This window comes from Nipponia nippon, unplaced genomic scaffold, assembly GCF_047370975.1.
Source record: "Nipponia nippon isolate SJK-2023a ecotype South Korea unplaced genomic scaffold, ASM4737097v1 scaffold_1, whole genome shotgun sequence".
Classification (NCBI taxonomy): Eukaryota; Metazoa; Chordata; class Aves; order Pelecaniformes; family Threskiornithidae; genus Nipponia; species Nipponia nippon.
Window position 1 is genome coordinate 166,458,960 of NW_028262290.1, and position 18,152 is coordinate 166,477,111.

The window sequence follows — 18,152 nt, forward strand, 5'->3', positions numbered from 1 at the left end:
AACCCAACAGCTTGGACTAATTAATTTTCCCAGCGTTTCATGTAAACGGGGACGGCCTGCAGAAAACCTCCGCCCCAGGATGCTCCCGCCACGGCTGGTGCCGGTTTTGGCAGCAGCGGCTGTTTGTCCCCCATCCCGGTGCTCGGCGTGGCCCAGCTCCGTAAAGCTCCAGCCAGTGGGTTTTCCAGTAACCCCAGTGATGTGCCAGCGGGTTTTCCAGTAACCCCAGTGACGTGCCAGGCTTCGGCCAGGGTGTTCCCGATGGCCATGGAGCACAGGTGCTGCGTTTTGGGGCTTTCAGCATTATTCTTCCAGCTCCCCAAATAATTTCAAAGCTCTCGGGGCTCCACAACCTCCCGGCGGGATAAAGCAGCGACTCCTGCCCGCAGCGGTGCCGTCGGTGGTTACGGCAGCTCTACACGCAGACCGGAGCCTGCGTGTTGGCCGCTCTGGCGAGCAGCACCCGCTGGCTGATGGCAAACACCGAGGGCCACCCGCAACGCGTAGTAGACCCAAAAATCACGGCTGACAATTTTATTCCTTGCAGGGAGAAGAAACAGAAGCCCCAAGGAGGAGCCGGACCCCAAGAGCTCCTTAAGCCAAGCTTGCAGCGTGACCAGCACATATAGACATAGATACATAGGGACCCACATCCGTACGCAGCTCCTCGGAGCCGCGGCTGTGGTACAGGCAGAGAGGAGCGACGCGGGAGCCAACGCTGGTGGCAGGTCTTGAGGAAATGCCTGCCGTTGCCAGAGCTGCCCGGGAGGGCACCTGCTGCTGTCATTGCCCAGGCGGGTATTAAATCCGTATTTGTTGGTTTGTTACCTTCTCCGGGCGGATGCGTACGCCGGGACGGCAGGGCGCCCGGCGGCACGGCCAGCCCACGTGCGCGGCTTTGCCCTGCGCCCTGGGCGAGCTGGGTGGTGGAGGGAGCCCTGTGACATCTCGCGTCTCTCGTCATTTTGCGTAAATCGCAGGACTGGACCGTTTCTGCCCCAGCAAGACTGATGTGGTCGTGAACCGTTTGCAGCAGCAGGAGGAGATGGGACTCTCTTGGCTGGATATTTGGTGTACCAACTTCCCTGGAATGTGCCGGAGTCAGCCTCCCACCTCCACTGGTGCTGGAGGAGGAGGACTTCCAGCAGGCCTTTGGCACGCTCCGCTCAGCAGGCGAAGGTAACAGCAGCCTGGCAAAGCAGCGCGGTATCCTCTGGAGCTTTCCAGTTGCTGGGCACTGTGATCTCCCCCTGGATCCGAATTGCCCTCCCGGAAAGCAGTGGGCAAACGCTGCCCCATTCCTGCTGCACTGGGGTGGGGAGGCCGCCATAAATTAACGCTGCCGCGGCTAACGCCAGGCAGCTGATGGCAACGCTCCTCCGCTGCCTGTGCCTCTCCAGCCCCTTTCTCTCCCCGGGAGAGCAAACGCCGCGGGGTTGCTCTGACCCAAGGGAGGTCTCGCTCTCATCCAGGCTCGGCTCCTCGGGATCCGCCTTGGGAGCATCAAACCAGCAAAGACGTGACTCAACGCTCCGTTGAGAACAAGCCCTGGGCGGGAGGGAGGGAGGCAGAAGCAGTCCGGCTTGTCCACGACGCACCTCTCTGTCGTGACGCTGCCTTTTCCAGAGACGCTCCCAAAAACAAGCGTTGCTATTGGAACTCCCTGGCTTGCTTCCCGTCTAAACAGCGGGTTTGATTACCAACAACCGCCGGTCTAGCGGCACAGAAGTTGGTGGCTGGGGTTTTTTTTTCCCTATTGTTTATTTTTGATAAATCTATTGTGGACATGAACGCAAGGCACTTTGAGGTGACGTTGCTTATTGAACGCTGGGTTCCAGGCTGAGCCCCAATCTGCTACATGACATGCAGAAACGAGAGGGGTTTATTCTTCCCAGCAGCCGTGATGAGCCCGGGTTTCTTGCGCATTTGCTCGAGGGACGACATGGTTCTGGTGTACGTGTGCTGGCGACAGAAAACAAAAAAGGATCATTAACCTGAGCTCAGTTTTCAGAGCAGAATCCTCACCTGTAAAAGCATTTTTCCTGAAAAAAAACCCAAATGCCTTCCCAAGTGGTGCTGGAAAAAGCTGCCCAAGTAACCCCCATCACACCAGCATTGCTCCACCGGTGGCGGATCCCAGCAGGCTCAAAGCAGGGCACAAGAAGCCCTGGGAAATTCTCCTGAGCGCTGAAGAGCTGGTTTTGAGATGTTTTCCTTAAAAACACTTACTGATAGCGTTGTGCAGCCCCGTTACTCTCATAAACACCCCATCTTTTGAAGCTCTGCCAAGCTCAGGGCCTCGGTGGTGTCATGGTGAGCCCTTGCCAGGAAGAAACTAAAAGCGAGAAGTGCTGAGATCAGTTTTTAGCAGAAGACCAGCACGGGATGGGGCCTTGACATCAGCCAGAGCCCAAGAACAGGTCAAAGAGCAGAGCTGTGCTAGGGAACCAAACCAGCATCTTTCAAAAGGCTACGGCCGAAACGGCGTCCGTTCCAGAAGAGCCCTACACCCCGCCTGGCAGCGAGGCGCAGGACCGCTCTCCCACCGTGCATCGGCAGGGGTAGGTGGAGCTGGGCCCAGCTGAGGTTACCTTTTGATCAGTCTTCATTTTCGCCTTGTAGAAGGAGACTGAAGCTGGGCAGGCCGGCAGCATGGTCTCCTGCATCCGCTCAAACCTCTCCTGTTCATCTTCCTCCTGGCAGCAGAAAGACAGACCCCACTCCATGTGAAAAACACACATCTGGAGACACAGAGGTCAACCCATCCCGTTTGCCGCATTGAACGCTGATTCAACAATCTCTCCAAAGCCTCGGAAGTGAGAGGTCCCCCCTTCCCACGCCTCAGGTGAGCAGATTTGGGCAGGACTTTGGGCAGAATCCATCTGCAAGCGTAAAGCCCCAAAGGGAGTTCCCTCAGCGGTCTTCTCATGGCCACGCTCTGCCCACAACTACCCACAGGACCGTCTCCCTTCCACTGCAAGATAACGTCACAGCTTGAAGGAGGTCTGAGCTTCAGCGTGGTCCCCCCCGAGCCCAGCTAGCTGATGTCCATGCCCACACTTCTCCAGGGAACCGTCTGGAAGGCGTGAGGACGCTAAAGAGGAACATGGGTTGAATGGAAGTATGGTTTTTTAAGGTATCAGCTTGTGTATCGTGTTTTCATGCCAGATTTGAGGACGGCTCTAGCAGATTCTTGGGTCACCTTCTGTGGCGGTTCATGAGTAGCCTGGAGAAGGTGACAGTGAAATTCTGGTGTGATAAAAGGCAGGTGGCCAAACCGAATCAAGCCAAGAGGACAAGATGCACACCCAGCAGAAACGGGTTAGAATGGTTAATGAAGAGCCAGCCTGGAAACGAGAAAATGGCTCTAAGTAGGAAACAAACCTCCAGAGAAAAATGAAGTGGCTCCCTCCCAGGCCCAGTATGGGCCCCAGCATGGCCAGTGACACTGACTGGGAAGCTGCAGTGAACTGCCCAGTGAAAGGAAGAAGAAGAAACCAGCACTGGGCAACATTACCAGGGACACTGTTTATCTTCCGCCTGAAGAGTTCTGCCTGTAACATCAACAACTTGGCACAGCTGTGAAGCATTGCTACAAGGCATGCTTCCTTCACCTCTGGGGTTATAATTGATGTGATGACAAGAAATCCAGGGCTGGAAACCATTAAGGGAGTTTCTATGAATACATTGAGTAACTTGGGTTAGTACAAGTGACTAGTGATGGATTTCCTCTTTTCCCCAAGGAGTGACATCCCGGACCCGGGCAGGCGGTCAGGGTTTTCCTGTTGACCTCGTTAGGTACGTTGCTTTATCCAAAGGGGTTTGGGTTGGTTTTTTTTGCTCTTTCCCATACAGGTCTGGATTGAAAATCTTCCACAGTCTGGTAGATCACAACATTCTCTTTAAAAGTAAATTCACTACATTTTTTTTTTTCCCTCACATCATGTTTGTTATTCATACCCTCAAGGGAACTAATTCAGTAGGATGGGAAGGTCTCTGATCAGCCTTAAAACCCTTCACATGCCTTTCCAGGAGGGAGTAAAGAAAATGCTTCGCTGAGATTTACAGTCAAAATCATCAGACACCTGCAGACAGAAGAGTTGCTTTTCTCTTTTCCTTCTAAAGAGCTAAAGCTATCCTGTCCCCCACTACACGCTGGCTAGAAATGGGGCTGTGCACGTAGGAAGGGGGTCACGCAGCTCACCCCCTGCTTGTTCTCTTTCCCAAAGACCTGCGGGTCCCCCCTGCTTCTGGTAGGGACGGGCTCCTGGGAGAGACGGACCTAGGACCTGGCCCCGCAAGCCGTTCTCTGCCATCTGCAGAGGTTAAGCAGCAATAATGGCGATGTTGCACCTACAAAGAAAGGGCTGATTGCCCCTTGCAGCCAGGGTGGGATCTCCCTCCTTGCTGTGCATCGCTTCGCGGTGTCGGCCAGAGCGGAAGCACTGCCACCGCGTTCCAGCGTGAAGGTTTTGAGTTTGACATTTAACAGTGAAGGACAAAACCTGGAATGACTCCAGAGGAGAATAATGCAAAGAAGTCTGGTAAATGAGAAGCTGCAGAGAAACGTGCTTTGTCAGGAACGACAAAAGACGCCAGCTACCCCAAAATGGTGGTTTCTGACCAGAGGGCTGGCTGAGCACCAGTTGCCACAACACGAAACGCAATAGTTTAGCTGTAAACGTTACAGATCGTACAGACTGGAAACGAGCCTCCCCGCTACCCCTCGCACCTCCGGGCAGTTTGCCCGATTACTGATAGTCAGCAGATGACTGGGTGCTTCAATCACTCTGTCCTATTAATGGTAAAGCTACCGTGAAGGCAAGATGTATCTCCAGATAGTTGCTCTCTGCATCATAGCAGATAGCATTTCAATGCCAGCCACTCTGCGTAGAGAAAGGGGCAGAGCTGCCATGCCCTCCTCCTCCCACGGGCTTAGTTGTGCCCTCATTGCCATGCCGCGCGTGGCTATCAAGGAGAATAACTTACCAGGCACATGACTCTGTTTATGGGAATCATTCCAGGTCTGATGTTGCCACCGGGCTTCAGAGCTTCCTGCACATCCTTGGGGATAAGGAAGGACTCGCTGTACCAGATCTCAAACTCTGCAAAGCAAAGCAGACGGGCAAGAAACAGGGCTGTAACGACCGAGGAGACAAGGGTGGGTTGCTTCTGGCTCCCTGCCCGTGGAGCAGATGGGACCTCAGTGCTCTTGAACTCTCAGACAGGACCTCAGAACTCCAAGATCTGGAGTGTCAAACTATTAAAAAAGTTCGTTCAAAGGGACGGGGCACCGCCAACTGGCATGGGCTGTGCTGAGGCAGGCTGCTGCCTGTCCCTGCCGCCTGCGAGGTGGCAGAGACGCGGTGGCTGGCCCTGGGGACAGTCCCCTGGGCCTGTGCTAGCCACGAGGTGGCACTGCTCCTGCGTCCCGGGGCCAGGGAGCCATCCAGCCTGGAGCTAGCCATTTTGAGCGGTCAGCACATTTGGGGGTCAGATTTCCATTCCAAATGCTAAAGCACAGCCGCTATCCATCCCATAATAGCCAATGATAACACATAGCAGGTGCTGCGATGCAGCAGGAGTCCTGTCCTTATTAATGCTGGGCATTTCCCAGCTGCCCGCTGTGAAGTGGCGGTGCTCTGCTCCGTTCCCCTGGCAGGTTTCCCCGTGGAGCGGGAGAGGCCGCAGCCCCTGAACCTGAAGGCGGCTGCGCTGCCCCGGGGGGACCCCAGGAACGGAGCCGCTTTCCGTCCTGGGGGTCATGAAGGATAACCAAGGGTAAAGGCAGGGCCCCGCTCCTGCGAGGCACTGCGGACACGGTGCAACCCCACTGCCTTTTTCCCCCTGGTTTTAGCTCTGAGATGACCTCTTCACTCTGGGATGACACAGATATCGAGTGAGTCCGTGCCTGTATCTTTAAACAAACTGCAAACATCTGGAGCACCCAAAAAACGCCAAACCCGGATCCAATGGAAACCAGTGGCAAAGTTTCTGCACAATTATGATTTGGCCTTGTGCATCTCCTGGAACAAGCCATGCATTTCTTTCAGCGTGGGATGCGCTGACGGATACAAGTTGTGCTCTGGCAAGTTCGTGGAAAATAAAGCGTGGCCATGTGCACAGCATCCAAACGTTTGGGACAGTGGCATTGGTACATCTACTGTCTTCCATCATATGGGACAAATCCCGGGATACAGCAGGACTGCGCTCCCGTTACCAGAGACTCAAACCGAGCGGCTTGCAGCAGAGCACACCACGAATTTGCACAGATCACCCTGAGCAGAGGTGTGACTCATCACCACGAGGGTGATGCTGTGAAGAACACGCTAAAACGACCAAGCTCTGCTTCCTGCCAAGGTGCCCGTGCTGCAACGCTGGAACCTGAATCTCACAGGGCTACAGAGGAGACATAGAATCATAGAATCGTTAAGGTTGGAAAAGACCCTGAAGGTTATCGAGTCCAACCGTTAACCTGTCACTGCCAAGGCCACCACTAAACTATGTCCCCAAGCACCACATCTCCCCGGCTTTTCAATCCCTCCAGGGGTGGGGACTCAGCCCCTGCCCTGGGCAGCCTGGGCCAGGGCCTGACAGCCCTTTCGGGGAAGGAACTTTCCCTAATACCCAACCCAAACCTGCCCTGGCGCAGCTTGAGGCCGTTCCCTCTCGTCCCATCGCTTGTTCCTGGGGAGAAGAGACCGACCCCCCCAGCTCCAGCCTCCTTTCAGGCAGCTGCAGAGAGAGATGAGGGCTCCCCTCAGCCTCCTCTTCTCCAGGCTGAGCCCCCCCAGCTCCCTCAGCCTCTCATAAGACTTGTGCTCTAGACCCTTCACCAACTTTGTTGCCCTTCTTTGGACACGCTCCAGCACATCTGGCAGCCAAGAGGACCAACCATGTCCTGGGGTGCATCAAGCACTGCATCGCCAGCCGGTCGAGGGAGGGGATCGTCCCGCTCTGCTCTGCACTGGTGCGGCCTCACCTCGAGCACTGTGTGCAGTTCTGGGCCCCACAGTACAAAAAGGACACAGAGCTACTGGAGAGCGTCCAGAGGAGAGCCACGGAGATGGTGAGGGTTTAGAGGGGAAGCCGTATGAGGAGCGGCTGAAGGCACTTGGTCTGTTCAGCCTGGAGAAGAGGAGACTGAGGGGAGACCTCATCACAGTCTACAGCTTCCTCGCGAGGGGAAGAGGAGGGGCAGGCGCTGATCTCTTCTCCCTGGCGACCCAGGATAGGACCCGTGGGAACAGCAGGAAGCTATGCCAGGGAGGGTTAGGTTGGACCTTAGGAAAAGGTTCTTCACCCAGAGGGTGGTGGAGCACTGGAACAGGCTGCCCCGGGAGGCAGTCACGGTGCCAAGCCTGACAGCATTTAAGAAGCAATAGGACAACGCCCTCAGCCACATGGTGTGAATTTTGGGGCTGTCCTATGCAGGGACAGGAGTTGGACTTGATGATCCTTGTGGGTCCCTTCCAGCTCAGGACATTCTGTGATTCTATGATCTGTAGTCCAGAGCCAAAGCCCTGGCCCAGTGCAGTTCCTTAGCCACTATCTCTGCTAAATGAAATCAAGGGTGAGAACCAGGGCCGTCCGTGGGAGCATTATTGTCAGCTTCATTGTGAAAGGCTTTTACCCACAGCACTGCATCTAGTGGCCTGACCAAGGAGCAGTATGTCATCATCTGTGAATCTGCAGCAATTCAGTGTGATGTCAAAAAACCCACCCAATCATCAAGAAAAAAACAAATCTGGAAGGCAACCAGAAAAATGACAACAGAGGATGATGGACTTGGCTTCTATGCAACATGTCTGTGAAATGCTTCGGTACTGAGCTGCTACCAGGCATCCCACCCAAACTGGAGGCTGTTCAGAAACTGCCCTGGCGAGCCAGTACCTGAGATGAGTTTGTTCCGGCACTGGTCCACCAGATGCTGGCAGTACTGGATTTCTGCCTTCAGGTCCTGCAGTTCAGCATAACCAGACCTGTACTCTTCCTTCAGGTCTTTCAGCTTCATGATGAGTAAAAACTCCTTCTCATCAATTATGATCTGTCCTTTCTCATCAACATACTCTCCTGGAGGGTAAGAAAAGGAAACGAAGGTTTCTCATGAGGGTGGAGAGGGACGAAGAACAGTCATTACACTTCGAACCACATGGTAGTTACCCAGTTATACTGAGGTTAACCACACAATTGACATTTCCTTAGACATGCTTTCTACAAACACAGCGTTGGAGCGGTGTGGGGCAGAAATCACCACTGAACTCCTGAACCCGCTCAGACATCAGTCCTCCCCGAACTGGGACATGTGCAGATGAAGAGGAGGGACCGGGCTCTGCAGAAAGACACCCACATGGCAGCCTGCTGGAGGGTATCACGTAGGGCTTTTATGAAAAACTCCCTGGGCAGCCATCGTAAGGGTTTTTGAGACAAAGGGCTGGTCAGCCCTTTGGGGACAGTTAAGCCAGTGCTGCTTCCCTATGATAAACATCTCTTGTTCTTGGTTTCCCTCAAATCAGTTTATTCCTGTGGTTTCCAGCATCCACAATAAACCACCAGTTGGTAGATGTCATCATAAAGAGCAAAGGCCCAAAAGAAGCAAAGAGTCCATGAAAAGACAGACCCTCACTTCGATACGGATTCAAGCTGATTTGCTCATCGTTTAGCCAGAAGAGCTTTGCGTCTTGCAGGATGAGACCCTATGGGAAAAGGCCCCTTGCAAAGCATGGTCATAAAAGTCTCTCTGTAGGAAGAGAAATGGAAACCAGTAGAGCAGCATTCACTCTGGGTCTGACTCTCTGGTCCTCACCCACTAGTCAGGGCCTGCTTGCCGGTGACCATTCTCTTTCTCTCGCATTCCCTCTTATTTCCCGCTAATTGCCTGGCAATAGTAAAGGCTGTAGCCTCACAGAACCAAATTGTTTTGCTGTCCTCCCTGCGTGCGAGGAACGCCACTGCCACTTCCTCGCCGTCACGCGCAGAGCGCTCTGCTATTAAAACCGTTCGTTTTAGCTTTCTCTCCTCGCCCGGAGGCGTTTCTTCTCTGCTCCTCTGCAGACCACAACAGCACCGACTCTTGGGAGCCCTGCTGCAGGGAGCACAAAACCTGGCACACTTCCTAGTCTCATCCAGGCATATTCCACCTAAAAAACATCTTGCTGCAGCAAAGTAGGAAGGCACTTACCCCATTTTTTCCTCTAGTACCTTGCAGTTTGGAATTTTGACTTTCATAAAGTTGCCCACAGGTTGCCCAGAGAGGTGGTGGATGCCCCATCCCTGGACACATCCAAGGCCAGGCTGGACGGGGCTCTGAGCAACCTGATCCAGTTGAAGATGTCCCTGCTCATGGCAGGGGGGATGGACTGGATGGCCTGGAAAGGTCCCTTCCATCCCAAAGCATTCTGTGATCCTATAAACCAGACCCTAATCTAGATGAAATCAAGCTGTAGGAGATGCAGTACATCAGTAAGGGCTACCCATGGTTTCTGCACTGTACTGACCTACATTTGTCAGGAGTATGCTGCCTGATCCATCAAAGCGTGGGGTGAGGAATCAACCTGACTGCAGCTCACCTCACTAGCGTAAAGCCGGAGCTGCATGACTCAATGAGGCTCAAGTGTGGAGGACTCAGGTGGAAGAACCAGGTGGCAAACCACAAGGCCAGCTGCAGAGCTAGGGCATAAAGCCCGGCCTGCCCTGCTGCCCTGGCAAGCAGCAGTGATGGTCTGGTGGTCTCACCACCACAACTGCTTTGAAACCAGCGGCTCCCCTCTTCTGTCAGATTCTCGCTGGCCAGTCTCCACACAGCGACTTACCCTGCTGCCACCGCTCCTGCTTCTGAGCCTCCAGAGCCTGTTTGATGCCCTCCATCTCACGCTTGATGAAGTTGATCCTCTGTGCTACTGTACTGCTTCTCTTCTTCCTGGCAAGGAGGATGCTTTTGTTCTCTTTAAAGATCCGGCTGATCTCACTTCCGCACTCCTCCTTAAACTGCTCAAATGCCGCTGGTTTGGATGGAGGGGAGCTGCAACAGGGTTCAAAGAAAGCATGGGCAGATGTGGGGAGGTCAGTTTGTTCTGCCTGGCAGCATGCCGCAGTTCGTGGGAGCGGCCATAGCTGAGGTTTGTGGATGGTATTTCAACGGGCTCTTTGAGGATGTCGCTGTGCTAGCTGCGCCCTGGGACCGTCTCTGTGCCAACCTTCATATCCCCTTTCCCCCCGCCCCGTACTACTCCCAGAAGAAAGAGTTATTTACATAAGAAACCACATTCCTCAGGAGATGCCTCAGAATTGAGTCTTCCCTGGAAAGTGGACCTTTAATGGTCTGAATGTTCAGAAAAATAATGAATACTGTTCCTCCCTATTGTTAAACAGGAACGCTTTTGCTCTTTCCTCGCGGGATTCCCAGCACAGACCAGTCACCTCTGCCAACCAAACCCCATAGCTGCATGCGTTGGCTCGCTCTACAACGCTGCCGCCCGTGGCTTTTAAGCCTTGCCTATTTAGAAAGACTGAATTCAAAGTGGCGTGTGTCAGTCCTGACTTTCCTATGAAATGCCTTTGATGCACATGTGCCCCCATGAACACCAGCTCTTACTTCAACACAAACCACGCTGGGCGAAAGGAGAGTCCCTCAGGAGAAGGTCACGCTCCCGCGGATGCTGCTCTGTGCTGCGTGACGTTGTTCTTGGGGAGCAGGCTGGAGCTGGGAGCAGATGGGGGAGCTGGGAGAGGAGCGGCTGGGAGCTGCCCGGCGGGAAAGGGCCTGGGGCTGCTGGTCGACAGCCGCTGAACATGAGCCAGCAGTGTGCCCAGGTGGCCAAGAGGGCCAACGGCATCCTGGCCTGTATCAGGAACAGTGTGGCCAGCAGGAGCAGGGCAGGGATCGTCCCCCTGTGCTGGGCACTGGGGAGGCCGCCCCTCGAATGCTGTGCTCAGCGCTGGGCCCCTCACCCCAAGGCGGCCATGGAGGGGCTGGAGCGTGGCCAGAGCAGGGCAGCGAGGCTGGGGCAGGGGCTGGAGCCCAAGGCTGGGGAGGAGCGGCTGGGGGAGCTGGGGGGGCTCAGCCTGGAGAGGAGGAGGCTGAGGGGAGCCCTCATCGCTCTCTGCAACTGCCTGAAAGGAGGCTGGAGCCGGGGGGGTCGGTCTCTTCTCCCCAGGAACAAGCGATGGGACGAGAGGGAACGGCCTCAAGCTGCGCCAGGGCAGGTTTGGGTTGGGTATTAGGGAAAGTTCCTTCCCCGAAAGGGCTGTCAGGCCCTGGCCCAGGCTGCCCAGGGCAGGGGCTGAGTCCCCACCCCTGGAGGGATTGAAAAGCCGGGGAGATGTGGTGCTTGGGGACATGGTTTAGTGGTGGCCTTGGCAGCACTGGGTTAACGGTTGGACTCTATGATCTTTTGGGTCTTTTCCAACCTTAACAATTCCATGATTCTATGATTCAGAAGGTAGCTGGAAGTCTCCGCATTCCTTAGTCCAGACTGGTCAAAGCAAAACTCCGACTACTGCCTCCCCCTGCTTGACCTCTTAAGGGCATTTTCCAAACTCCTCCAAGGCTGCGTGAGACTGCTTTCCGTGCCAAACTGCTGGCAAAGCGCTGTAAACAACGCCCGCTGGGCAGACTGCCACCGCTACAGCTTCGACAGTCAGCGACCCAGCTGCTGAGCACTCAGCTGCAGCAGCAGCCTTCCCTGCCAGCCCCAGCACGTTTAGAAGAATACTAAAATGCGTGCGGAGGGCACGGAGGAACAACGATAACATGTTAGGGTGCTGCAGGAGTACATCTGAACACGCATCCACAACACAGGCAACGCAACGAGGCGCTCGCGATACTTGGGAGCTGCATCGCTTGTAGTTTGAGAGCTCTCAGCAAGAAAAGATGGCTGGTGATGGGAAAAGTGGCATCCAGACTGGTTTGTGGGGGGTGCTGGCTGAGCTCCTGTGAGTTGAACAGCTTCATGCTGTTGAGAGCATCCTCCTGGAAAGAGTCCTCGGTCTTGGCAGCCTTAGCGTTTTTTACCCCATCAACTCCATCCAAAATCATAGAATCATAGAATCGTTAAGGTTGGAAAGGACCCTTAAGATCATCAAGTCCAACCGTTAACCCAGCGCTGCCAAGCCCACCACTAAACCATGTCCTCGAGCACCACGTCTACCCTTCTTTTAAATCCCTCCAGGGATGGGGACTCAGCCCCTGCCCTGAAATGCAATTCAGTGCTGCCCTCCCACGTTAAGTTCGTGTCGCGGTACAAGCAGATGACTGGCACGTTGCTGCCTTTTTGATCATTCTCCACTCTTCTATCTTGATATGGCACCTCCTGCCATGATCTTCTGCAGGTATTGTCTCATTTTCACAAGCGTGTGGGGTTTTGTGGCTGGGCATGAGGTCTCTCTGGGCTTTTACCACTAACCAAAGGGGGAAGAGTGCTGCGATTTTCAGAGACTTCCCACTTAATAGAGCAACCGATCAGGACCGCAATGCAATCACTCCGGTGTAAACCACCCTCTGGCAAAGGGGATATACTCCCTTACAGGGAAAGCTTACCTGGGCCGCTGGGAATCTTCCACGGGAGCTGGCTTTGAGAGCTCTGCATCAATATTTGCTGTATCCTGGTTCCTTGCTCCCTCTTTCACATCCAGATCCTTGGTGGAAATTATTACCTGACTTTTTGATGGTAAAAAACCATCCAGATCTTTCCCAGAAAGAGGGCTCCCGATTTCTTCCTTCCTGACAGGGGGAAAAGATGAACCAAAGTCATTTCTTCATAAGAGGAAACTGGAACCAAAACACGCTGCAGGTGCTAGCTTTGCTGATTCAAAAACTAGCAGTCTGACGCTGCAGTGAAGTATCTCCTGACAAGGAACAGGCTCAGCCTTGTTCCCACAAATCCTTCCTTCCGAGAGCAGAGGGACTGCCTTGTGTAGCAAATACTGCGGAACACAGCCCAGGCTGGACTAGCGTTCTTGAGACGGATCACAGGGACAACAGGCCCACCCCGCCAGACAGGATAACCCTCTCTACCTTTGACGAACCTACAAACCGAGTCCCCTAGGGTTTGATCTAACCCCACATCTAAATCAAGCCCAGCTTCTCTCTCAGCTCACCTCCACAAACAGCACCAGCCTTGTCTGCAGGGGATAGTGGGACTTGAAAGAGATACAGGGAAGTGCTTGCCAAATCTCCTTCCATCTCCCTAAAAAAAGAACTGCACAGAGGAGTCCCCCGTGTCCTGCGGACACCAAAGCCTTGGTGGTTCCTCTCCTCTCTAACACGAGGACTTGGGGGAAATGTCAGGGAGGAACCAAGCAGATGCTCTCGGCCACAAAAGTAGTTGTAGAAACTGCCAGTGCCAGGACCTCACTTCTATAAATTGAAGGATCTTTCTCTGCTCGGTACTGATGGCTGGTTCCCCCTTCCCTCTCAAAATCTCTTCTCCTTATCTGCCTCTCCGTCCACCATCCCTTCCTCCCTTTCCGTTTAGCAGATCTCCTTCTACCTAACACTCTAAAGAAAAACTGCAGGTTTAACATGTCTTCTGAGGCCATCACAGGACTGTTCCCCTGCCCGTGTGTTCAACTCTCCACCTCTTGTCACGGGCTATCCCTGGCTTCGCTGGCTGCAAGCTCTCCAGCTCAAAGCCTGTCCACGCTCTGCGTCCACAGCTCACGTCCTGCACAGCGCTCCGTGGTCTTGGTTCCTCCGTTCATCCGAACACACAGATGAACCGTTTGCAGTCAATCTTCCCCATAATAGAGGTCTACCCTACCACAGGCTGTGCCTGCCGGCCACACGCATCCCCCTCACATCCTCCTGATGGTGTGGCTGGTGGCCATAAGGACACCACAAACCCTTACAGCACTATGCTGGAATGTCATCCTTGAGGAACCACAAAACTTCCACACACCCGTTAAGCCGGCTTCATCTCTGCCTTCCTCCGTGGGCTGCCTATCACACCTCGACCAGATCCAGTCACTGCGATGACGCATTATCAGAGAAAAGGGAGAGCTGCCTGGCTACTAAACTCACTTGAGCTGCTCGTTGCTTTTCCTGGATTTCTTCTTCCCACCACGTCCGGATGAAAAAGGAGTAGTTCTAGTCCCAAAATCCCGTCCATCCTCTTCCTGCACCAAATGGCGATCCACATCAACCACACCTGCCTGGAAACAGGAAGAAATAAAGCATGGGCCAGGAGGCATTAGATCTAGACCACAAAAGCTGTACAGCCCTTGCCCAGCAGCTATTCCATCCTGTTGTACAATCTAATCCAGAAATCTGTATTCACTAGAGAGTATTTCAGAGAAACACATCTATAAGAATGAAGTGTAAACTAAAATTTTTTTTGCCAGGTCCTGCACTGGGGGCACAGCAACCCCAGGCACCGCTGCAGGCGTGGGGAGGAGCGGCTGGGAGCTGCCCGGCGGGAAAGGGCCTGGGGCTGCTGGTCGACAGCCGCTGAACATGAGCCAGCAGTGTGCCCAGGTGGCCAAGAGGGCCAACGGCATCCTGGCCTGTATCAGGAACAGTGTGGCCAGCAGGAGCAGGGCAGGGATCGTCCCCCTGTGCTGGGCACTGGGGAGGCCGCCCCTCGAATGCTGTGCTCAGCGCTGGGCCCCTCACCCCAAGGCGGCCATGGAGGGGCTGGAGCGTGGCCAGAGCAGGGCAGCGAGGCTGGGGCAGGGGCTGGAGCCCAAGGCTGGGGAGGAGCGGCTGGGGGAGCTGGGGGGGCTCAGCCTGGAGAGGAGGAGGCTGAGGGGAGCCCTCATCGCTTTCTGCAACTACCTGAAAGGAGGCTGGAGCCGGGGGGGTCGGTCTCTTCTCCCCAGGAACAAGCGATGGGACGAGAGGGAACAGCCTCAAGCTGCGCCAGGGCAGGTTTGGGTTGGGTATTAGGAACAATCCCTTCCCAGAAAGGGCTGTCAGGCCCTGGCCCAGGCTGCCCAGGGCAGTGGAGCAATCACAGTCCCTGGAAGTGTTCAAAAAACGTGTGGATGTGGTACTTAGGGACGTGGTTTAGAGATGGGCCAGGCAGTTGGGTTAACGGTTGGACTCGATGATCTCAGAGGTCCTTTCCAACCTTAACAGTCCTATGATTCTATGATTCCATGATAAAATAGGGCCAAAATTATCCTCAAATTCGTATGCCGAATGTTTCAGCCACTTAGGGGGAGAATAACTTGGGTCTGGTGTCACAGAAACAAAAGCACCCTCAGAAGCCTTCATTTAGTGAAGGTACGTAAGAGAGTTATGTTTCCTATATTATTTCTCACATTGCTTCAACTATTAAACAGAAGGGCCATTAAGCACTAAAATCTACCGAAATCAGGTTTCAGTTTTGTTTTCCACTTCTTTAACTAAAGACTCGAGTAGGCCTGTTAGAGACCATGTGCTTCTCTGTGTTATACCAATATTTTGCATTTTCCCTTGTGCCTTTCTTGCAGAAAATTCCACGCGTCTTCAGTTAAGCCACAGGACAAGTATATAACTCTGCGTAACAGATAATTATTATTTTATCCGCTGTACTGGGTAAAACCAAGGCAAGGCAATAACCACTTCAGAGAGAAAATAGTTCACAGATGGAAATAAGTAATGAAAAATAGATTATAAACTGTAAGTTAGAGTCCACCTCTGAATTTATGGCTTGCAAACGATACATTTACTTTGCTACAGAAATTATAAGATTAAAAGGGGGACCTCAGCAGAGGCGGGTGATCTGACCCTGCCTTCTACAACTGACGGACAGACAGGTCACCTTCCAGCTAATATCTTCTTCACTCCCATTTAATAAATTATTCTGTTCAGATAATGGGCCTGATCCTCTGCCGATATGAATGCCACTTTGTTAACTGGTGCACCTCTGCCCTGCGCAAGTTTTTTGACACGCTCATCCCGTTAACATTGCCGACCTCAGGTTTCAACGGGGAAAAGCTGAGAACTTGAGGCAACTCGAGGTTCCGCGCAAAGGAGCCAACTGTGAGCTGGATTCTGGGCAGGGCTCAAGCACCAGGCGTTACCTTCTGAAGAGCAGCAACAGCAGCAAAGTCATTTTTGTCTATCAGAGCGTACTTGCTTCGTAATCTGGCCTCCACTTCGTGCTCCTGTTGACTGGGGGAGAAAACAGCCCCTTACCATTGTGTTCAAGGAGGACTCTTTCAGATGTCAAAACCCGTAATATCTGCCAAGATCCGATTTCCAAAGAAAGCCAGCTTGTACCTGTGATCTCATTCCCAAACACCCCACCTCACTCCTATTCTTCCCCATAACCATTGTAATCGTTTTCCATTCTCCTCTTCCTTTCTTTTTCTACAATATCCCTTCAGGCCTCTTAGATATGGAAGCTTTTTGATGGCTATTCTAATACTCAGCGTAACCTTTTAATGGTTCAGATCACATAATATTACCCGTGTTCAGTTCCATCACCTTACTTTAACCTAATGATTTTCAAATTGAGTGATTTTTCACTGAAAGGGAACAAGTAAAGCATTGTCAGCAGGCTTAAATACACTACACAAGACTGAAAATCATTGGAGAATCTGGAAGTTAAAAAAGACTAAAGCCCACTGTTTCAGAACAATAAAAGGAGCCCCGAGTTAATAATAATCACGCAAAATTTTACCATGAAACCCATTTTGGTCTTGGGTCCCAGCAAAGTCTGACTGCCCAGCCTAATGGCGTACACGGACACTCGCGTTCAACACAAGTTTCTCGAGGGCGGGCAGATTTTCTACGGCAATATCCCAACGTCACTCTTGTGAGTAGCAACCTCTGCTGCCTAGCCAGACCATTGCTGCAAAGGTTGGTGGGGCAGGGAGTGCGGGGGTTGCCCTCAGACCCTTATTCTTCTTTGTTCTCTTCTATTTCATGACATGGAAGCTGCTTGTCCTCATTTTTAGGATTTTATTCCAGCCTGTCATTCATCTTCCCTCTTTCAGCCCAAAAAACAACTTTCATCATCCGCTGGTGACACTTTCAAATAGCCACTTTCACGGGTTCTCCCATCCCACACCACACACACACCGGAGATTGCCTCCCTGGAAATAGCCACACAGCTTTCTTATCATGCTCCTCCAAACCGCTTTATGAGCTTCCTTTACCATGATCTCTAAAAACAAAGTAAATCTGATGGCTTTTAGACGCTGGTGTGGTGAGACCCCTTCCTATCATCTCATCCTAGAGAGTTCCATTTTTCTTTTGCAGACTGCCTTGCACCACGGAGACATGCTCCATGATATGATCCATAAATTGTGCAGGGATCCTGCACAATTTATGCTCAGTGATGGTTTATCTGCCGAGCAGACTTTTTAACCAGTGAAGTTTACCATCAAGAGCCCTTGCACATGACTCATGGGCACTGGAAGGTTAGAGGCAATAGTCTTCTTGTGCAAAGGCCAGCGGAATTTGTCCAGAATTGTGTTTTCGGTTACAAGTTATTTCCTCTTCTTCATAATGATTCTTCACCAACGTCATGGTAAGTGTGACAGGACAGGTAAAAGCTCAGTGGAATTTCTAAACCTTACTGTGAAATGCATCAGCCTCAGATATCTTACCTTACAATCAGTTTGAACTGCTTAAACACCTCCTGGACTTGCCTGATGTTCACTATCTGAGGAAGAGAGGTATACAGTGAAGACACGGGTAAGCATTTCTCTGCCGTGGTCAGCTGTACTGATTCCAATATTTCAGGTTGTGAGGGCTCTGCTTGCCACTTGCTGGGTATCCACACTGAAGGAGGGTTACCTTTATCCTGCCCTGGAGAGTCAGGCTGGAGGTGGATACACTGCTCGCTCCGAGGAGATTTTTAAAGAGAGAGGAATCTGATAGACTGGTAAAGTCCATGGAGCGCACGGCTACCAAGGTAATGAATTATTTACAATAATTTTACAAATGAAATAGATGGCATCTACTGACCTTGCAGATTATGATGCTACTTCTCTTTTCACTACTCTCCAAGACTGCCTGAGTACCTGGAACTGCCAGAGCACTAGCTTTACTCCTTTAACCCATGATAACAAATCAGTGCAGTCGAGCCATGCTATTATCTCTGTTTTGGAGACGATGAGCAGAGGCACGGATGGATAAGTAACGGGCAGTCTGTAGCTGAGCAGGAATCCGCACTCAGCCCTCCCGAGGTCCGAGAGACTGGACCAAGCTATGAAATGCA

General features: G+C 52.7%; 1 protein-coding gene across 1 annotated transcript in view; it reads right to left on the bottom strand.

Annotated features, from left to right (window-relative positions):
- Nucleotides 1–1,819: 1,819 nt before the first annotated feature.
- Nucleotides 1,820–18,152, bottom strand: part of KIF9 (kinesin family member 9) — a 30,787-nt gene continuing 14,454 nt past the window's right edge. Inside the window, exons 14-22 of the mRNA XM_087732285.1 lie at nt 17,539–17,594; nt 16,006–16,096; nt 14,021–14,151; nt 12,539–12,721; nt 9,813–10,021; nt 7,894–8,073; nt 4,990–5,105; nt 2,592–2,696; nt 1,820–1,962 (exon numbers count right to left, since the gene is read on the bottom strand). Of these exons, the coding sequence (XP_087588411.1) occupies nt 1,855–1,962; nt 2,592–2,696; nt 4,990–5,105; nt 7,894–8,073; nt 9,813–10,021; nt 12,539–12,721; nt 14,021–14,151; nt 16,006–16,096; nt 17,539–17,594 (1,179 nt within the window). The 3' untranslated portion in view covers nt 1,820–1,854. The remainder of the gene's footprint in view (nt 1,963–2,591; nt 2,697–4,989; nt 5,106–7,893; nt 8,074–9,812; nt 10,022–12,538; nt 12,722–14,020; nt 14,152–16,005; nt 16,097–17,538; nt 17,595–18,152) is intronic.